This window comes from Pantherophis guttatus, chromosome 8 (genome assembly GCF_059756535.1).
Source record: "Pantherophis guttatus breed Tessera chromosome 8, ASM5975653v1, whole genome shotgun sequence".
In the NCBI taxonomy this organism is placed as follows: domain Eukaryota; kingdom Metazoa; phylum Chordata; class Lepidosauria; order Squamata; family Colubridae; genus Pantherophis; species Pantherophis guttatus.
In genome coordinates, this window is record NC_142070.1 from 26,458,466 (window position 1) to 26,475,350 (window position 16,885).

Consider the following 16,885-nt stretch of genomic DNA (forward strand, 5'->3'; position numbering starts at 1 on the left):
ACAAACTGGAGTACTACCACAGATACTTTTGTAAAATAACACAGTGGTGTGCAAAATATTTCTGGAATGGACAGAAGAGTGTAGGAACATTTCTGGGAAGAGAGAATATCCTGTTTTAAATTCAAAACAACTATTATTTCAATGTAAAATATTTTGAATTCAAATCACCTTGCCTAGCCCCAATACATTCAATCCTTTATGATAAAGGTCATTTCGCTAGTAAATGATAGGTAACGAATGATGAAGCCTGCAATCTCAAAGGAAAACAATGAAGCATCAAATGTCAGCATAAATCACAAATTTATTAATTCTTAAATATATCTGTCAGTTCTTTACCATTATGGCAGGAGATATATATATATATCTATATATCTATATCAATATATCAATATATAGATACACGCACACACACATATATGTACATATATATGTATATACACATATATATGTGTACACAGAGAGAGACATATATATGTATAAACACACAAATACCTATACACTGTCTCATAGTAAACTGCAGTGTATTAAAATGGCAAAAATTAGATGTATAATTCAGGTGGAGTGCTGAGAACTAACTCACATTGTATTTCTCACATCTTAGTGTGGAAGACAGACGATCTAGAATAATGTGGCATCACCGCATGCTATGGTAAAAGGGTAAAAAAATTATATGTCATATTTCCATAACATAAAAATATACTAATGCCACCTAAATCTGCTTCACAAAAGAAGAAATTTATTAATAAAAATTATGCATGAGGCCATTATCTTTTCACAGATCCCACTAGCAGATTAATATGGCTTGAGACATTTACTGATGATTGTTCTAAATACTTCTGTGGGTTGAAAGTATGTAATAACTATCACCAGAAAAGCTTAATTTTTTCTAACATAATGTTTACAACATCGAGGTATAAAGAATAAGATCCACTTTTGATTAATAATCAGTATAGAGAAATGAAAGTTATACAAATTGGGACTTTTTTTTTCTCTGTCTTTAAAAATTTTTTCAAGCTGTTATAAGTTGTAAATTTTTACTTACCAAAAAGAATATTAATCAAAATATCATGCGCTATACAGTGTTACAGAAAATTGATTGCCCTACTTAATGAAACAAAAATACTTTAATAAGAAAGAAAAGTATTAATACATTTTTTAAAAAAAACTGAAATAGAAGGAGCAGTACTTTTGGAAATATGTTATATTTATACAAGAAAAGCAAACAAACATTATCCAAATAATGTGTTTTAACTGCTTGTTTTGCAGGTATATATGCAGTAATTGACATTTGAGGGACATTTGACATGTAGGAAAATGAAGAAATTAATAAATCTATAATTACTATTTTATTTCATACTTTCAAGGCTGTCAACGAGCCATGAAAAATGGATAAATTACTGTTAAATTTGACAACATTATTAGAAAACAGGTGTTTCCTGGTAATAAATTGATATAAAGAAAATTTAGACTTCTCCTGATACTAAGCTTTTAAGATCTAATTGTTCTAAATTGCTACATTATCTTATTAGAATATCAGTTAAAAAATCCTCTACATCTTGCTTTAATAAATGTACTGTACATCCAAAAAATGATTAAAAAAAGTTTTATTGTACCCATAAGCTATATCATCAGAAGCTACATTGAATCTGTTCACTGTTTGGCTTCTGAAAGCTAGAAATGCTATATATTTTCTTCCTGAAAATGATGCTAAATAAGCAATTAGAAAAGGAAGAAAAAACTATTTGCCGTTACATTTGCTGAACAAATGACCACAGTGACAATTATTCTTGTTGAAGTCAAATCTGCAAATTTTATCCTTTTTTTTTTCCAGTTATACATAGTGAATCACAGCAAAGGCAACTTCCCAAGACCTCAAACCTATAGAAATGCTTTGATCTAAGTCACTATGTCTGCCATACGTCCTACATTAAAGATGCTGATAGTAGGAAATTCATTAATCCTCCTATAACACAAGGATTAGGCAACAACCTTTAAAAACAAATGACTCAGAAAAGAATAAAAATTAAACAAAGTTAATTATTTTTAACCTTTGTTTTTATAGGGTGCACATGCAGATGATATTTGTATTTTTGCTGGAGATGTATAATCTGAATATACTCTCACATTTCAATTTTTCCCTTTACCCTTTATTCTTGTACCTCTCCTTCCATCTGCCATGAAACATTTCCTTCAATGAAGGGTAAACAAAAGCTATCAATGGAATATACAACAAAATGATGCAATCATAAACATATCACTTGAAGAAACTTCACAGCTTCATGCACTCGGAGAACATGCATGAAGAGGGCCAAAGGATGGCCCGGGGGAGCCAACCAAGTGCGGAGTGCGTGGACACAACGTGGGTGGCACTGACATTTAGCTAAAAGACAACAAGAAAAGAGAAAGAGAGAGAGAAAGGGGGAAAAAAAGAGGGAATTAATTATTAATTCATTAATTATTTTGTGCTAAATCCTGGGAGTAATTTTCAAATAAACTTAATTATTTTTATTGTTCATTAAAAAAACCCAACAAATCAAATGCCAAACCTATTTTCTCCTTCAAATACGGATATTGAATATAAATATTTTATTCAAATAATTATATTATTTTTTAAAAAAATTAGGAGAGACTAATTTAAGATTGTACAAGAGAATAATTTTTTTGCATCTTGCGCCATTAATAATTATTGAGTAATAATCTACATCATATTCAGACAACCAATTCAATTTTATTAATATTGGTATTGTGATTTCTGAATCAACATTATAGTAAACCCACCACTTCCTGACTACGATATGAAATTAGAAACGTGTGAACTGAGGTTAGGTCCTTCCTGAACATTATTTAGCAAGCCAGGAATGAATCGGAAGATTATTCAGCAAAATGTTGTACTCTAATTAAAACAACCTAAGCTCAGATAATAAAATTGTTGCATAGTTTTGAAAAATCATTGCATAGTTTTGAACCTAATCAGCTTAAATCTCAACTGATCTTTGCAAAGATTTTTCCTCTATTTATGGTACTTTCTGGCAAGACTTACTTGGATATTTGGTTTGAAGGGTTATGTTATAGTATGCTTAGTAATTTTCTAAAAATAGTCCAAAGCTATGAAACAGATGGAGGTCACAGATTTTTGTTCATTTTGTTGACACAATAAGTAATAATTTGTAGTTATTTCCACAGCCAAATTAATATCAGAACATTCATCTGTTACAGCCTAGTCAACTCAGTTCTGTTCTTGAATCTGTGACTATTTGCTGAAGCAAATTCTAAGAAACAATCTGTTATCTTTACCAAAGCTAATTTGATAAATATAAGAAAGATACAAAGTGGAAATTACTCTTGTGATCTTTTCTGCTTGGCTACATCCAATATGCCCCTAATTCTGTTAATTCCCACTGAGTCAGGGTGACTTATTTTATACAAAACAACACTGCATTCCTGCTATGGAAGTAAACCTGATTTTATTACAATCTATTTATTTCAATTCTTTAATGTGGTGAGCTGCTTAAGGCAGAGCCTTAGTGAAAAATAATATGCAAATCACTGGTGATGCAAATATGGGGCTTTATTTATTTGACAGCAGAAAAGCTGCAATGAGGGGACATGAATCCATTACTCACTTGATAGGTACTGTTGGTGATCCTGAACGGTGAAAGTGAACATTTTGCCATTTTCCATCACGGCGGTGCCAAACCCTTGTCTCTTCTGACTGCATCGTTTTGGGCATTCCACTTCCATCCATATATTGTGTCAGTCGGATATATGCAATGCAGGCAGCATCATCCCCTACCAGATGGACATGGGGATTCAGGATAATGGTGTGGACTGGCTTGTTGTTGCTTTTCGACAAAGCTGTGGAAGGAAAGACATATGACGTCTAAACCCTTAATGCACAAAACTGTTGCACTCCAGATCAGTGGTGAAATCCATTTTTTTTTACTACCGGTTCTGTGGGCGTGGCTTGGTGGGAATGATGTTGCTTGGTGGGCGTGGTAGGGGAAGGATACTGCAAAATCCCCATTCCCACCCCACTCTTGGGCCAGCCAGAGGTGGTATTTGCTGGTTCTCCGAACTACTCAAAATTTACGCTACCGGTTCTCCAGAACCTGTCAGAACCTGCTGGATTTCACCCCTGCTCCAGATCATCAGGTCCCTTTTAGAATCAAATAAATAGTAATTCTGAAAAGCCACTGATAAACTCATCTAACATTCTATGGATTGTGTTCACAGAGTATATGCACCAATGAATATATCACACAGCAATGTTTGTTTATTGGGACAGGAGATCTTAATTACATAGGGAGGTAGTTAAAAACATTAATTCTTGACCAAATTAGGTGAGGATCAAAATTGGATCTGTGACATTTTAAAATATTTTCTACCTGTTGCAACCTAAAACATTTCTCACGTGCCCTGAACAGTATTGCTGCTGTGAAATATGCCATTACTACAACAAATCATAAATTCTTCAACTGAACGAGTCTGCAGTTCCTGCCATCTTATTTATTTTTTTGTTTTTCTCCTTTAGAGAGATTGGTATAGACTTAAAACTTATCAAAAAACAAAGTCCAAATTTATTTCCTAGGATACTTACATATAGTAACTGATAGCAAATAGGTTTCAACTTTAGGGCTCTAAAATTCCAAACATCTGATGATCACTATTCTGAAACTGGGTTTCTCCCCACCCCCTAAACCCCTGTAGATATAGCAGTTTGAAGGAGCAAAGAGAACAATAAAAACTGTTTTTTGGTTTGGTTTCATTGACAAGATCATAGGTCAGTGATGGTGAACCTTTTCAGCACTGTGTACCAAAAAGGTCATGCGGAAACATTGCGTGTGTGTGCTCGTCGGGGCCACGCTCAGGAAAAACTGAACTTCTGGATTCTAGCGCGCCTGCGCCCCCAACAATCAGCTGGCCGGCACGATGTGCAGGCCGGTTTTCAGCACTGCTGCTGTAGCAATAATCTAAAAGTTTGGCTCAAAAGTCATAAACATCAGGTAACAGCATACCATTTTCAAAGTAAAACCGGTGGAAATCCATCCCTTCTACAAGATTTCCCAAAGCTTCAGGCTCAAATGAGGTAAGGCCAGGATCGCAGATTTTCCTACAGAGCAAAGGAAAAATAAATCTCCTATACACATTATGTGACAAAAATGAAAAGCCATCATGTACATGCTGAATCTGGTAAGCCTACATTTCATATGTAGTCTGCAGACACCTTACATAGTCTCAGTTCCTGAAATCCTGAATTTCTTGTGATCCCCTTGGAGAACCACAGCTTTAAGGCACTAGCTTTTCCTTGAAACAGAGCTGTCCTTGTGTCTTTCCTATTCCTTTCTATTATTAACACACAACTGATGTCATAGTTGAAGCCAGCTCTGAGGTAGCTGTTCTTAGCTGGGATTGCCTTCAGGTGGCCTGTCCATCTCCCACTAATGCAGGGGTGTCAAACTGGCGGCCCACAGGCTAGATGCATCACACACAGGCCTTATTGTCCACCCCAGCTCCGTGAAGGGGGAAAGAAACGTCACGATATGTCATGTGATGGCAATATGATGCCGCGAGTTTGACACCCGTGCACTAATGCATGCATTTCTGCAACATGAAACACTAAGGAGGCTACTAGATGAAACTGTTCCAAGAACATTCTATTGCACCTTTGACCCACCTCTCTCTTTTCTCCCTAATATTTGATGATATAAATAAGCTGAGATAAACATTGCACAGATCACACGTCACTGTCTAGAGTACGTTTAGGAACTATATTAAACATATGAAAATCTTTATGCTGACCACCATCTAACAATCCTGGTTGTGTGGTTTCTTACCAATCTGTGGCAGAAAATATATGGAAACTTCAAACAGTTAAAAGTAAGAATTATTTAACTTCTCTTCCCTGAAACCAGAAAAAGCCAATCTCTGTCCACAAGTGTGATACAAATTTAAATTATGAGCTGATTTATCATTACCCTCAATACTTGTTGACCACAAAAGGGTTCCCTATCTTCAATATGACAATTTTTTTCTTCTCAATACGATCAAGAGAACTGCAACCACATCCTGGTTACAATAACCAGTTGCTGAAAATATAGTCTAGTATTATACTGATATCCCACTAAGAAAAAGCAGAACAGGGAGCAGAAAGCAACTTACGTGTAGGCTTCAAAATCCCCATTATTGATAGCTTCTATCAGCTGCTCAGTAACCTTGATGATCTCTTGTTTACGAGCTGGAGACAAGAAAGAAACATGTACGATGACAAGATTAAATATAAAATGAAAGCCAATGGAACAAAAGACTGTATGAATAACAGTCTCAATCATGGAGTTGTCTCTGTTTGAATTATGATTGTCATGCATTCAGACAGCCTGAGTGGTGCAGTGGCCTAGAGGTGGAGCTCTCGCCTGATAATCAGGAGGTTGCGAGTTCGATCCTAGGTAGAGGCAGTTATTTCTCTCTCTGGGCACGATGAAAATATATCTGCTGAATATAACTCCTCATTGGCTACAGGAAGGGCATCTGGCCAGTAAACACTCAGCTCCATTCAATTGCCCAAACTCCACTCTGCAAGGGATTATGAGGTCATTAAAAGATGATGATGACACATTCAGACAGCCTCTGCAGTCTCCTCATCCTTTGCTGTTAATACAGCCAAAAGTTGAGTTGCATCCAATTTTGTGCAATGGACTGACCTCTATACATATTTTTGTATGGACAAATCGGAAGCACGGATCAGAAGCAAGAGTTGGAGAGCTATGGGCTTATCCATTTTTTTTTTTTTTTGCCTTCAGTGAATTTTGCAGCTTCAGAACCATTCAGAGGGGATGTAAAAGTGTGGACATAATATGAATAATCCTTTGATGAGTTCCACAAGTTTGACAGAATATCCTTCTGATACTTCCTGCAGGTTATTTGTTTTTATTCTCTTTGTAATTTCAAGAGTGGGTTAAGTGGCATATTTTGAAACTGTCCTTAATTTCATATCACATGAACAGGTTTAACCATAGTTTAAACTATGATTTAAACTGATGTTTGTCTATCTATCAATTACATAAAAACAGAAAATAGATTGAATACTTTGTCGAACCTTAATCTTTACTCTCTTCCATGGAATCCTTTAATTGGAGCAATCATTTGCATTTTTAAATTTAAATAGGAATAATGTTAGATCAGAATTATTCATATGTAAACTGAGTGCAGTAACATTAGTTATGACTGCTGATAGCACACAAACAGCATCTTACCCAGAATAGGAGAAAATACTAATATTTCCCTTTGCAATTTCTAAGAAGGACTGCTATACAGAGTGAGTTTTCTCACTCCCAAGAGAAGGTACATTTTCCTCAAGTGTAATCAGATACCTTCCATTCCTCCTTAGTTTTCAGATGACTGTCTCCCCTAAATCCTGCAAAACTGTTCAGGAAGAAAATGCAAACAGGCAGGCAAACTTATAACTCTCATTCAATATATTTTAAAACAAGACAAGGAGGACAGAATCAATGTTGATTCAATGTTGAAAGACAAGTTGCCTATTGAAAAAGCACCAATGGGATAAACAAGGAACAGAAAGTGTAATGTTTGGAGTCTGGACCAGTGTGCATGTTAAAAGCCAAGGGCCCATGGAATGTGTCTCATTCTGCATCAACCTGACCTCTAATCAGACATTAGAGAAATATTTTCTCTCTGTTCTTTCTGAAAGAAAAGTCAATTTATCCATAAAAGAGACAGCCTTCTGTGGGGGGGGGGTCTCCTAACTCTATAGAGTCCTTTTTTCACAAAAGTACATCTGGTGTCAACATTGTACCCCTAACAGCACCATAAAAATATTTATAATCAGGGGTGAAATCCATCAAGTTCTGACAGGTTCTGGAGAACCGGTAGCGGAAATTTTGAGTGGTTCGGAGAACCAGAAAATACCACCCCTGGCTGGTCCCAGAGTGGGGTGGGAATGGACATTTTGCAATATCCTTCCTCCAGGAATCGGGAGGGAATGGGGATTTTGCAGTATCCCTCCCCTGGAGTGGGGTGGGAATGGAGATTTTGCAGTATCCTTCCCCTGCCACACCCATCAAGCCACGCCCACCAAGCCACACCACGCCCAAGCTACGCCCACAGAACCGGTAGTAAAAAAAAATTAATTTCACCACTGCTTATAATGTAGGCACTTGGCATATACACAAATATTTCAATAAAGGCTTTAAGATATGTATATTTAATCATTAATAACTAAGATTCAAAAACAAAAGCAATCTCAGTGGATGAAAGTCCATTAATCCATAAACAATTTTCAAACTTACAAAGTAGCAACTGCAGCCCAACTAGATAAATAGAGCTGACCAAGAAGTTAAGCTCTTTTACTCAGTCAATATTTAGAAGAATGCTGATTCAAAAACAATTATATTTGCTACTTCCAAATATGAAATCCAGTAAAGTGAGAACTTCCCTCCATCATCCAAACAGAACATTGTGAAACACAATTAAAATTTGGAAGGAATAGAAGCAAGATTTAGCTCATTATTCATACTGAATGGCTAGAAAATAACAACAGTGGTGATGATAACCATAACAACAGAATGGATCTGAAAAAGGCCTCCAAACATGAGAATTATTAGTTATTATAAAGATTATGCCTGCCCAATTCAAATGGAGACCATAATAAGGGAATAAATAGACATAATATGTTTTATGTATTGGAATTTGTTAAAACCTTTTTACCTTTCTTGTTGAAAGTTATTTTCTCAATTTTTAAATATAAAGCTCTAAATTGAAACAATCCAGTCTTTCTTGATTTTCCATTCTAATCTTGAATCCAACTGCTTTTCTTACTTTTGCTGATAATGCCTCTGTTCTTTGATCTTGCTCAAACTCATGAGATTTTATTTCCATTACCGCTTCAAAAATTTTCTTGGTATTGCTAAACTATACTATAGATCATTTAGATAAACTCTATCCTTTTGAAATGTGTATTATGTATCTTTTATATTTATACAGAAAGAGTTCATGAAACATAACACTCATTATTTGTTGGATACCACATGGACAATTAGCTTGAAGTTAATTCCAAGTTCTGCCATAGAGGCATTGTAAAAAATTTACTGAGACATTAAAAATAGCATGAACCAAGAAAATTTGAGAACTTCTGGTTAAGGTATGGTTTAAACCACATACCAGAAGGCAGAGTACTCTCTCATATTTGCAATAAGACATTAATTATACAAACTATACACCCCCAATGTATTAAGCCTATTATATACAATTTTACCTTCCTACAGTATGCAATCCATACCTGCATATAAGCCCATCCATGGACAATCCAACCCTTGACTTTTTAACCAAAGTATCATGAAAGGTGGATAAGCCCACCTTTTGAATTTTTATATGTTTTAATCTTCACATTTGTCTTATTTATGGGTACAATAGTTAAAATTTTGAGGGTTAGCTTATCCGCAGACAGGCTTTCTGTGAGTATGTCTGGAATATATTTTTAAAAGCTGAGGGAAAAACCTACTGTATATACTTATGTATAATTAATAGTGTATATTAACTATGTATAAGCCGAACCCTATTTTTGGGGTGTATTTGGACATCTAAAAATTTTGCGTATATATGACAAGTGACAAGGATATTAGTTACATTACTCAACAAGGTTATATATAGTATTTCCTTCCCCCCACCCTTTCTCAATTGTCACAACATAGTTCTTTCTCTAGTTCTCCTCTTAAAGGACTAAGAATCATATTCCTTGGCCTTGCATTTTCTCACTTTTAGCTCCCATATTTCAGTAGGTCCTGTTGCAGGTTGGGGTTGCATTTTTTCTGAGTTGCTTATCAGCCCTTATCAGGTTATACTTTTTTGGGGGAGAGGAGAATCAATTGTTCGTTGCTGATTGGTCGTAGCTGGTATACATCTTAGAATGCTTCTTAGAAAGCGTCTCCATATACAAGCATCCCATCTGACAAGAAACCACAATAAGCAGGCATATTCATGAAATTGAGCATGTAGAGTAAGTTTACGAGAATATGAGCTCTTTCTTGTCATATATGAAGTCCATAAGAGTTGCAGTCTAGGTCACCCATCTGCAGTATAATATCCTCTAAATCAGGAGTGTCAAACTCAAGGCCCGCAGGCTGGATTCGGCCTGCAGGGTGCTTAGTTCTGGGCCGCAGGACTGTCCTGGAAACAGCAAAGTACTGGCCCCGGTGCCTCTGCCAGAGAAAACGGAACTTTTAGGCTCCATTTTTAGCCATGACGGTCTCCTGAAACCCTCTGCTAGCGAAAACAGAGCCTGGCCAGGCCAGCCCCCCCCCCCTTTGAGGTCAAACATAACCCTGATGCAGCCCTCAATGAAATCGAGTTTGAGACTCCTGTTCTAAATTGCTGGGGAAAATAAACTAACTTTGGACAATTGTAAATGAATATGATAGGCTATTTTCATACCACGTATTTGGTTGAAAATTGATTTAAGATTGATTGCATTAAAACTATAATTTGATTACTGGTAAACAGTTTTGAATTTCATTAGGAAAAAAACTCATAAGAAATATTTAACTTTGAAAAACAGATTATTCTGACATTGCTTACTACAAAAAAGAAGCCAGGGACTCTTTTTAACGCATGTGAATATTTTTATGTTGCTTTTAAACAGCATGAACAATTCTCTGTACAGTGATCTGGCTTTCACATTTCTGGAGCTTCAAGCAATTCATTCAGTAATGAACTGGCAAGAGTATTAAGATAGCTGATTCTCTCTTCAATTTCCTAAGAAGCAAAGATCCTCCTGAGATTCAATGCATGCTTAGTGAAAACGCAAACACTTCATTCCCTAAAATGAAAACCAATAAAGTTACTGTATATCTTTTATTCAAATGTACTAATGGATATGAGTATCTCTTCAATTGTAACAGTTACATTAGAATAATTGGCACCTGGCCACAGGTAAATAAATAATTATCCTTTCCCAAACATGTAAATCCTACTTCTCCATTTGGCATGAATCTTGATTACAGATACGGGATCACTGTCATGGAAAAAGTCTGCTCCATGTACTTTTGTTCAAATGCAACAGCAAGATTTTGGGGGAGCCCAAAAGCCCAAAATTTATACTCCCTCATATTCTAGATTCACTATAAAATTGCTGGCTGGCAGTGCAGAGGCCATTTTTTTATCACCGTCTTTAAATTAGTGACACTATGAGTGAGAAGACACCGCATGTGCATTTCTGGGATAGGTTTCTTCTGTGATCAACCAGTTATTTTTAATACCGACTATAATTTTTAAGCATTTCTTCTTTTGTAACATCATGTCTTAGACTCTAACGCAATCGCTGTTCAAAAACAGAAAAATGAGAACATGCTCCTGATGAAATCAACTCAAGTCAAGGAATGAGTTTGATTAAAAATGGTAGGAGTCAGCATCACATCCCTTCTCTCTTTCTTTTCTGCCATTTCCCTCCATTTTACCAGCAAAGAAATCCTTACTCTGAGAAACAAATCGTGGTAAAATAAGAAAATGGGAAAGGATATCCCGTGAGTTATCCTTTGCGAGAAAGGATTGGTGCTTGCAGTTTACAGCTAATTACACCAGGAAGGATTCGGAGTCATAGAAAGCCTCCAACCATTGCTTTTCTTTCATTCTCAGTACAGTACAAAGCTTTCCTTTTTTGGGGGGTGGAGAAAGAAATCAAGGAGTTAATGGGAAGGTTAAAAAAATAATTAAGATTTCAAACAGATTCTGGAATCTGAGGTCTACTCAATGTATCCCCAGTCATAAAAGCTCATTGAGAGGACTCTGGATCTCTTAGCTCAGGGGTGTCAAACTCGCAGCGTCATGTTGACATCACGTGACGTATCGTGACTTCCCCCCTTCGCTAAACTGGGGGTGGGGGTGGCCAGCGCATGACGCATCTGGCCCGCGGGCCGCGAGTTAGACACCCCTGTCTTAGCTTGAATCACTTCACAGGGTTAGTTTCTGTGTGGAGCACAAAGGGAGAGATGGTATGTATGAGCTCTTGGAGGAAAGACAGGATATAAATCTAATAAACAAACAATCCTACATTTGAACTCACTGAAGTAATTTTTTTTACCTATACTTGGGAAATGAGGCGCAGCTCAAGTATTGCTACCTGAGCAAGACACAGACCTGCTTTCCTGGGGGAGGTTTCACTCTCCCTTTGTGTCCAAAGTTTGGTTATGGATGCTGGGTAGAGCATCCTCATTAGCCCCATCCATTTCACAGATGTTTTCCGAATCAACAACACCATCTAGAAAAGAAAAGGGCTGCAATATCCATCTAATAAGAAGAAAGTTACATACTAATGTTTTCTATATACTTTAGGAATGTGATCCTTTTGGTTCACAAAGCTAGTGATTGCTTTGTAATCCCTTTCTGGAACGCGCTGCTTTCTCTCATTTAAAATGCTTCACATTTTCCTGCCCACGGATATTTCTGAAGTTTGTAGCAGAGATTAACATTCAATACAGAATTCTATTATGCTTCATAATAAGGAACTAATGTGGTATTCCCCATCCATTTAATAAGATTTTGTTTTTAGTTTTTAGTTCTGGGCTTCAAGCTCTACTGTTTTTAGACATAGGGCCACCTTTATCAAATGAACGAAAGATTATTGGGTGAAAATTAAGTCAGGGTGCAGAGAACTTGCAGGTACTCACTTAAAAGGAGCCTCTCCTCAATTTCATAATATGCCTATTTAAACGAACTACCTGCAGTCATATTATTATTTAGAATTCACAGTGGTTTATATTGGGCCTGTCAGAATATGTTTTGTCCAGGCTACTCTGGCTATAATGATGAAGTCCAATGCATAATATTGAATCTTATAAAATAAATTTAAATGGCATCACTAACCCTAAAACCAGGACTTGCAAAACAAATAATTGATGTAATAGTTTACATTATGTTATACAGTCTTTCCATGCTTAGGAAGATACTGAAAGGCTCCCCTTTTAAATATTTTTTACATTTTTATTCTGACTAATTTCTAATATACATTTAACTAAGGATAGGCACAACATTAATATTTATGAAATTTGTCACTGTTGAGAAAATCTTGCACTGAATCAATCAATCATACAAATGGTGAGCAGTGGTAGGTTGCAAGAACCAATAGTAAAACAGGCGGGAGGCCCTGCCCACCGCCCCGGATGTCATCATCAGCGATCTGCACATGCGCAGAAGCTCCCGTTGCGAACTGGTAGTAAAGACCGGGACGCCTTGCGCACGGTCACTCATGCCCTTGTCACCTCCCGGCTGGACTATTGTAATGCTCTCTACATGGGGCTCCCCTTGAAGAGCACTCGGAGGCTCCAACTGGTCCAGAATGCGGCCGCGCGGGTGGTTATGGGCGCAACTCGTTGTGCCCGCGTGACACCCCTCCTGCGCGAGCTGCACTGGCTCCCAGTGGTCTTCCGGGTGCGATTCAAGGTGTTGGTTACCACCTTTAAAGCGCTCCATGGCATAGGACCCGGGTACCTTCGAGACCGTCTTCTGCCACCAATAGCCTCCCACCGACCAGTCCGCTCCCACAGAGAGAGTCTCCTCAGGGTGCCATCAGCCAAGTTATGTCGGCTGGCGACACCCAGGGGGAGGGCCTTTTCTGTGGGAGCCCCAGCCCTGTGGAATGAACTGCCCCCGGAAATACGCAAGATCTCCGACCTCCGAGTGTTTCGTTGCGCACTGAAGACCCTGTTGTTCCGCCAGGCAGGGCTATCAACTTAATAATTTTAATTGGGGTATTTTAGATGTTTGGGGTTTTAAATCGGCCAAATCTATGTAATTATTTTAATTTTTAATTATTGTTGTGTGTTGTGTTTTTAAATTGGCTGTACACCGCCCTGAGTCCTTCGGGAGAAGGGCGGTATAGAAATAAAATTATTTATTTATTTATTTTTATTTAAGATAAATAGAACCCACCCCTGGTGGTAAGATACAGTATCTCAGAATTTAGGATTTAAAAACAAAAACAAAAAAAAACTTGCCCAGGAAGCCATTATCAGTATGAGACGGTCTTCTTAATTCTTCTTTTTCCTACACTTTCTCTCCGTATCAGCTACCTGTAATGCATATCTACATATTAATTCCCTACCCACACGGGGGGAAACACGCTGGATCTGGTTTTTGTCTCTGGACAGTGGTTGAGTGATCTCGAGATAGGGGATATAGTCATCAAGCCCTTGTCATGGTCTGATCACTCTCTCCTTGGTCTCGACCTTCGAACCGCTACACCCCGCTGCAGGGAGGCGGAGCCGGTAAGATGGTTCCGCCCCAGGCGCCTGATGGAACCTGACAGGTTCCAGATGGAGCTTGGGCCATTCCCTGAGGCTCTGGCACACGCCTCGACTGGAGACCTAGTGGCCGCCTGGGATAGGGCGGCCGCTGGAGCTCTGGACCGAGTCGTGCCTTTGCGGCCTCTGACCCGGCGCCGATCTCATTTAGCTCCTTGGTTCACTGAGGAGCTGAGGGAGTTGAAGCGCCGGAAAAGATGCCTATAGAGCAGTTGGAGGGCCAGTCTTTCTGAATCTGACCGGACACTGGTAAGATCTCATATTAGGAATTACCTAGTGGCAATAAAAGCAGCGAAATGTAACTATTTTGCTGCTCTTATTGCGTCATCAGATAATCGCCCGGCCGCCCTGTTTAGGGTGACCCGCTCCCTGCTCCACCAGGAAGCGCGGGAGGACCCCTTGGAGGGTAGAGCCGAGGATTTTGTTCAGTATCTGTATGACAAAATCACTCAGATTCGGGAAGATCTGGACTCCGACTGGGTAGTCTCAGGGGGAGGGACTGGGGCAGGTCTTGAGAATGTTATCTGGGATGAGTTTGATCCTGTGACCCCTGAGGACGTGGACAGGATTCTGGGTAGACTGAACGTGACCACCTGTTTATTGGACCTGTGTCCCTCCTGGCTAGTGCTGGCTTCTCGGGAGGTGACACGAGGCTGGTTCCAGGGGATTATAAATGCTTCGTTGGGTGAGGGTGTCTTTCCTGCCGCCTTGAAAGAGGCGGTGGTGAGGCCTCTCCTCAAGAAGCCTTCCCTGGACCCGGCAATGTTGGTAAATTATCGTCCGGTCTCCAAACTTCGTTTTGTGGCGAAGGTTGTTGAGAGTGTGGTTGCGCAACAGCTCCCCCAGCACCTGGATGAAACGACGTATCTGGATCCGTTCCAGTCGGGCTTCAGGCCCGGGTACAGCACGGAAACGGCATTGGTCGCGTTGGTTGATGATCTCTGGAGGGCTCGGGACAGGGGGTGCTCCTCTGTCCTGGTCCTGTTAGATCTCTCAGCGGCTTTTGATACCATCGACCATGGTATCATGCTGCACCGGTTGGAAGAGTTGGGGGTGGGAGGCACTGTGTTGCGGTGGTTCTCCTCCTTTCTCTCTGACCGGTCGCAGTCTGTGTTGACAGGGGGACAGAGGTCGACCCCGAGGCCCCTCATATGTGGGGTGCCGCAAGGGTCGGTCCTCTCGCCTCTCCTGTTCAACATTTATGTGAAGCCGCTGGGCGAGATCATCCGTGGTTTCGGGGTGGAGTACCATCAGTACGCTGACGACACCCAGCTGTACATCTCCACCCCGGATCACCCCAACGATGCCCTTGAAGTGATGTCCCGGTGCCTGGAGGCCGTACGGATCTGGATGGGGAGGAACAGGCTCAGGCTCAACCCATCCAAGACCGAGTGGCTGTGGTTTCCGACGTCCCGATATAGGCAGTTGACGCCATCACTGACTATTGGGGGCGAATCATTGGCCCCCACGGAGAGGGCTCGCAACTTGGGCGTCCTCCTGGATTCACGGCTGTCTTTAGAAGAGCACTTGACGGCCGTGACCGGGAGGATTTTTCATCAGGTTCGCCTGATTCGCCAGTTGCGTCCCTTTCTGGATCGGGACTCGTTACGCACGGTCACTCATGCCCTCGTCACCTCCCGCCTGGACTATTGTAATGCTCTCTACATGGGGCTCCCCTTGAGGAGCACCCGGAGGCTCCAACTGGCGCAGAGTGCGGCCGCGCGGGTGGTAATGGGAGCGACGTGGCGCTCCCATGTGACACCTCTCCTGCGCGAGCTGCACTGGCTCCCGGTGGTCTTCCGGGTGCGCTTCAAGGTTTTGGTTACCACCTTTAAAGCGCTCCATGGCTTAGGACCTGGTTATCTACGGGACCGCCTACTACCACCAATAGCCTCCCACCGGCCAGTACGCTCTCATAGAGAGGGTCTCCTCCGGGTGCCGTCAGCCAAACAATGTCGGCTGGCGACCCCTAGGGGGAGAGCCTTCTCTGTGGGGGCACCTACCGTCTGGAATGAGCTCCCCCTGGAGATACGGAGGATCCCGGATCTGCGCACCTTCCGCCGCGCTGTGAAGACCTTTTTATTCCAGCAGGCGGGCTTGGCCTAATCTCTTCCCTTTTAAATATGTAAATTTTAATCTGTTTTTAAATTATTGGGGTGTTTTAATCTGTCTGGGCCAAAATAATTTAATTTGATTTTATCTGGTTTTTAAATTTTTTATGTCTATGTTATTTTATTGTTTGGCTGTTCACCGCCCTGAGTCCTTCGGGAGTAGGGCGGTATACAAATCGAATAAATAAATAAATAAAATAAATAGGGTTAGGGTTAGGGTTATACTTCAAATGAGCTAATTTACAGAATGTGTCCAAAATCTCGGATCAATGATTCCCATGGAATTTGGCAAATTTTATAAAACATTTTATGACATTAATTAATTTCATATCATAAAGCAATTTATGACATAATACAAATGATGTTTCACTGTGCTATATCATTCAGGATGAATGTATCTCTGACTGTATCCCTGTATTTCCAGTGAAAGCAGTAGGTTAGAATTCTGTCGTTATTGAAGGTATTCAA

At 39.8% G+C, this 16,885-nt stretch overlaps 1 protein-coding gene across 16 annotated transcripts in view; it reads right to left on the bottom strand.

Moving 5' to 3' along the window:
* Window positions 1-281: 281 nt before the first annotated feature.
* The window catches only part of CAMK2D (calcium/calmodulin dependent protein kinase II delta), a 147,386-nt gene continuing 130,782 nt past the window's right edge, over window positions 282-16,885 (bottom strand). For 8 of the 16 annotated variants that reach the window (XM_060686897.2, XM_034442345.3, XM_087874471.1 and 5 more), the window contains 4 exons: window positions 6,160-6,235; window positions 5,016-5,110; window positions 3,624-3,855; window positions 282-2,380 (listed from right to left, as the gene is read on the bottom strand). In XM_060686897.2, coding sequence (XP_060542880.1) covers window positions 2,377-2,380; window positions 3,624-3,855; window positions 5,016-5,110; window positions 6,160-6,235 — 407 coding nt within the window. In that variant the 3' untranslated portion in view covers window positions 282-2,376. Of the gene's footprint in view, window positions 2,381-3,619; window positions 3,856-5,015; window positions 5,111-6,159; window positions 6,236-10,610; window positions 10,829-12,144; window positions 12,266-16,885 lie in introns of those variants that run through there. The other 8 variants (XM_087874473.1, XM_087874469.1, XM_034442350.3 and 5 more) reach the window with 2 other exon arrangements.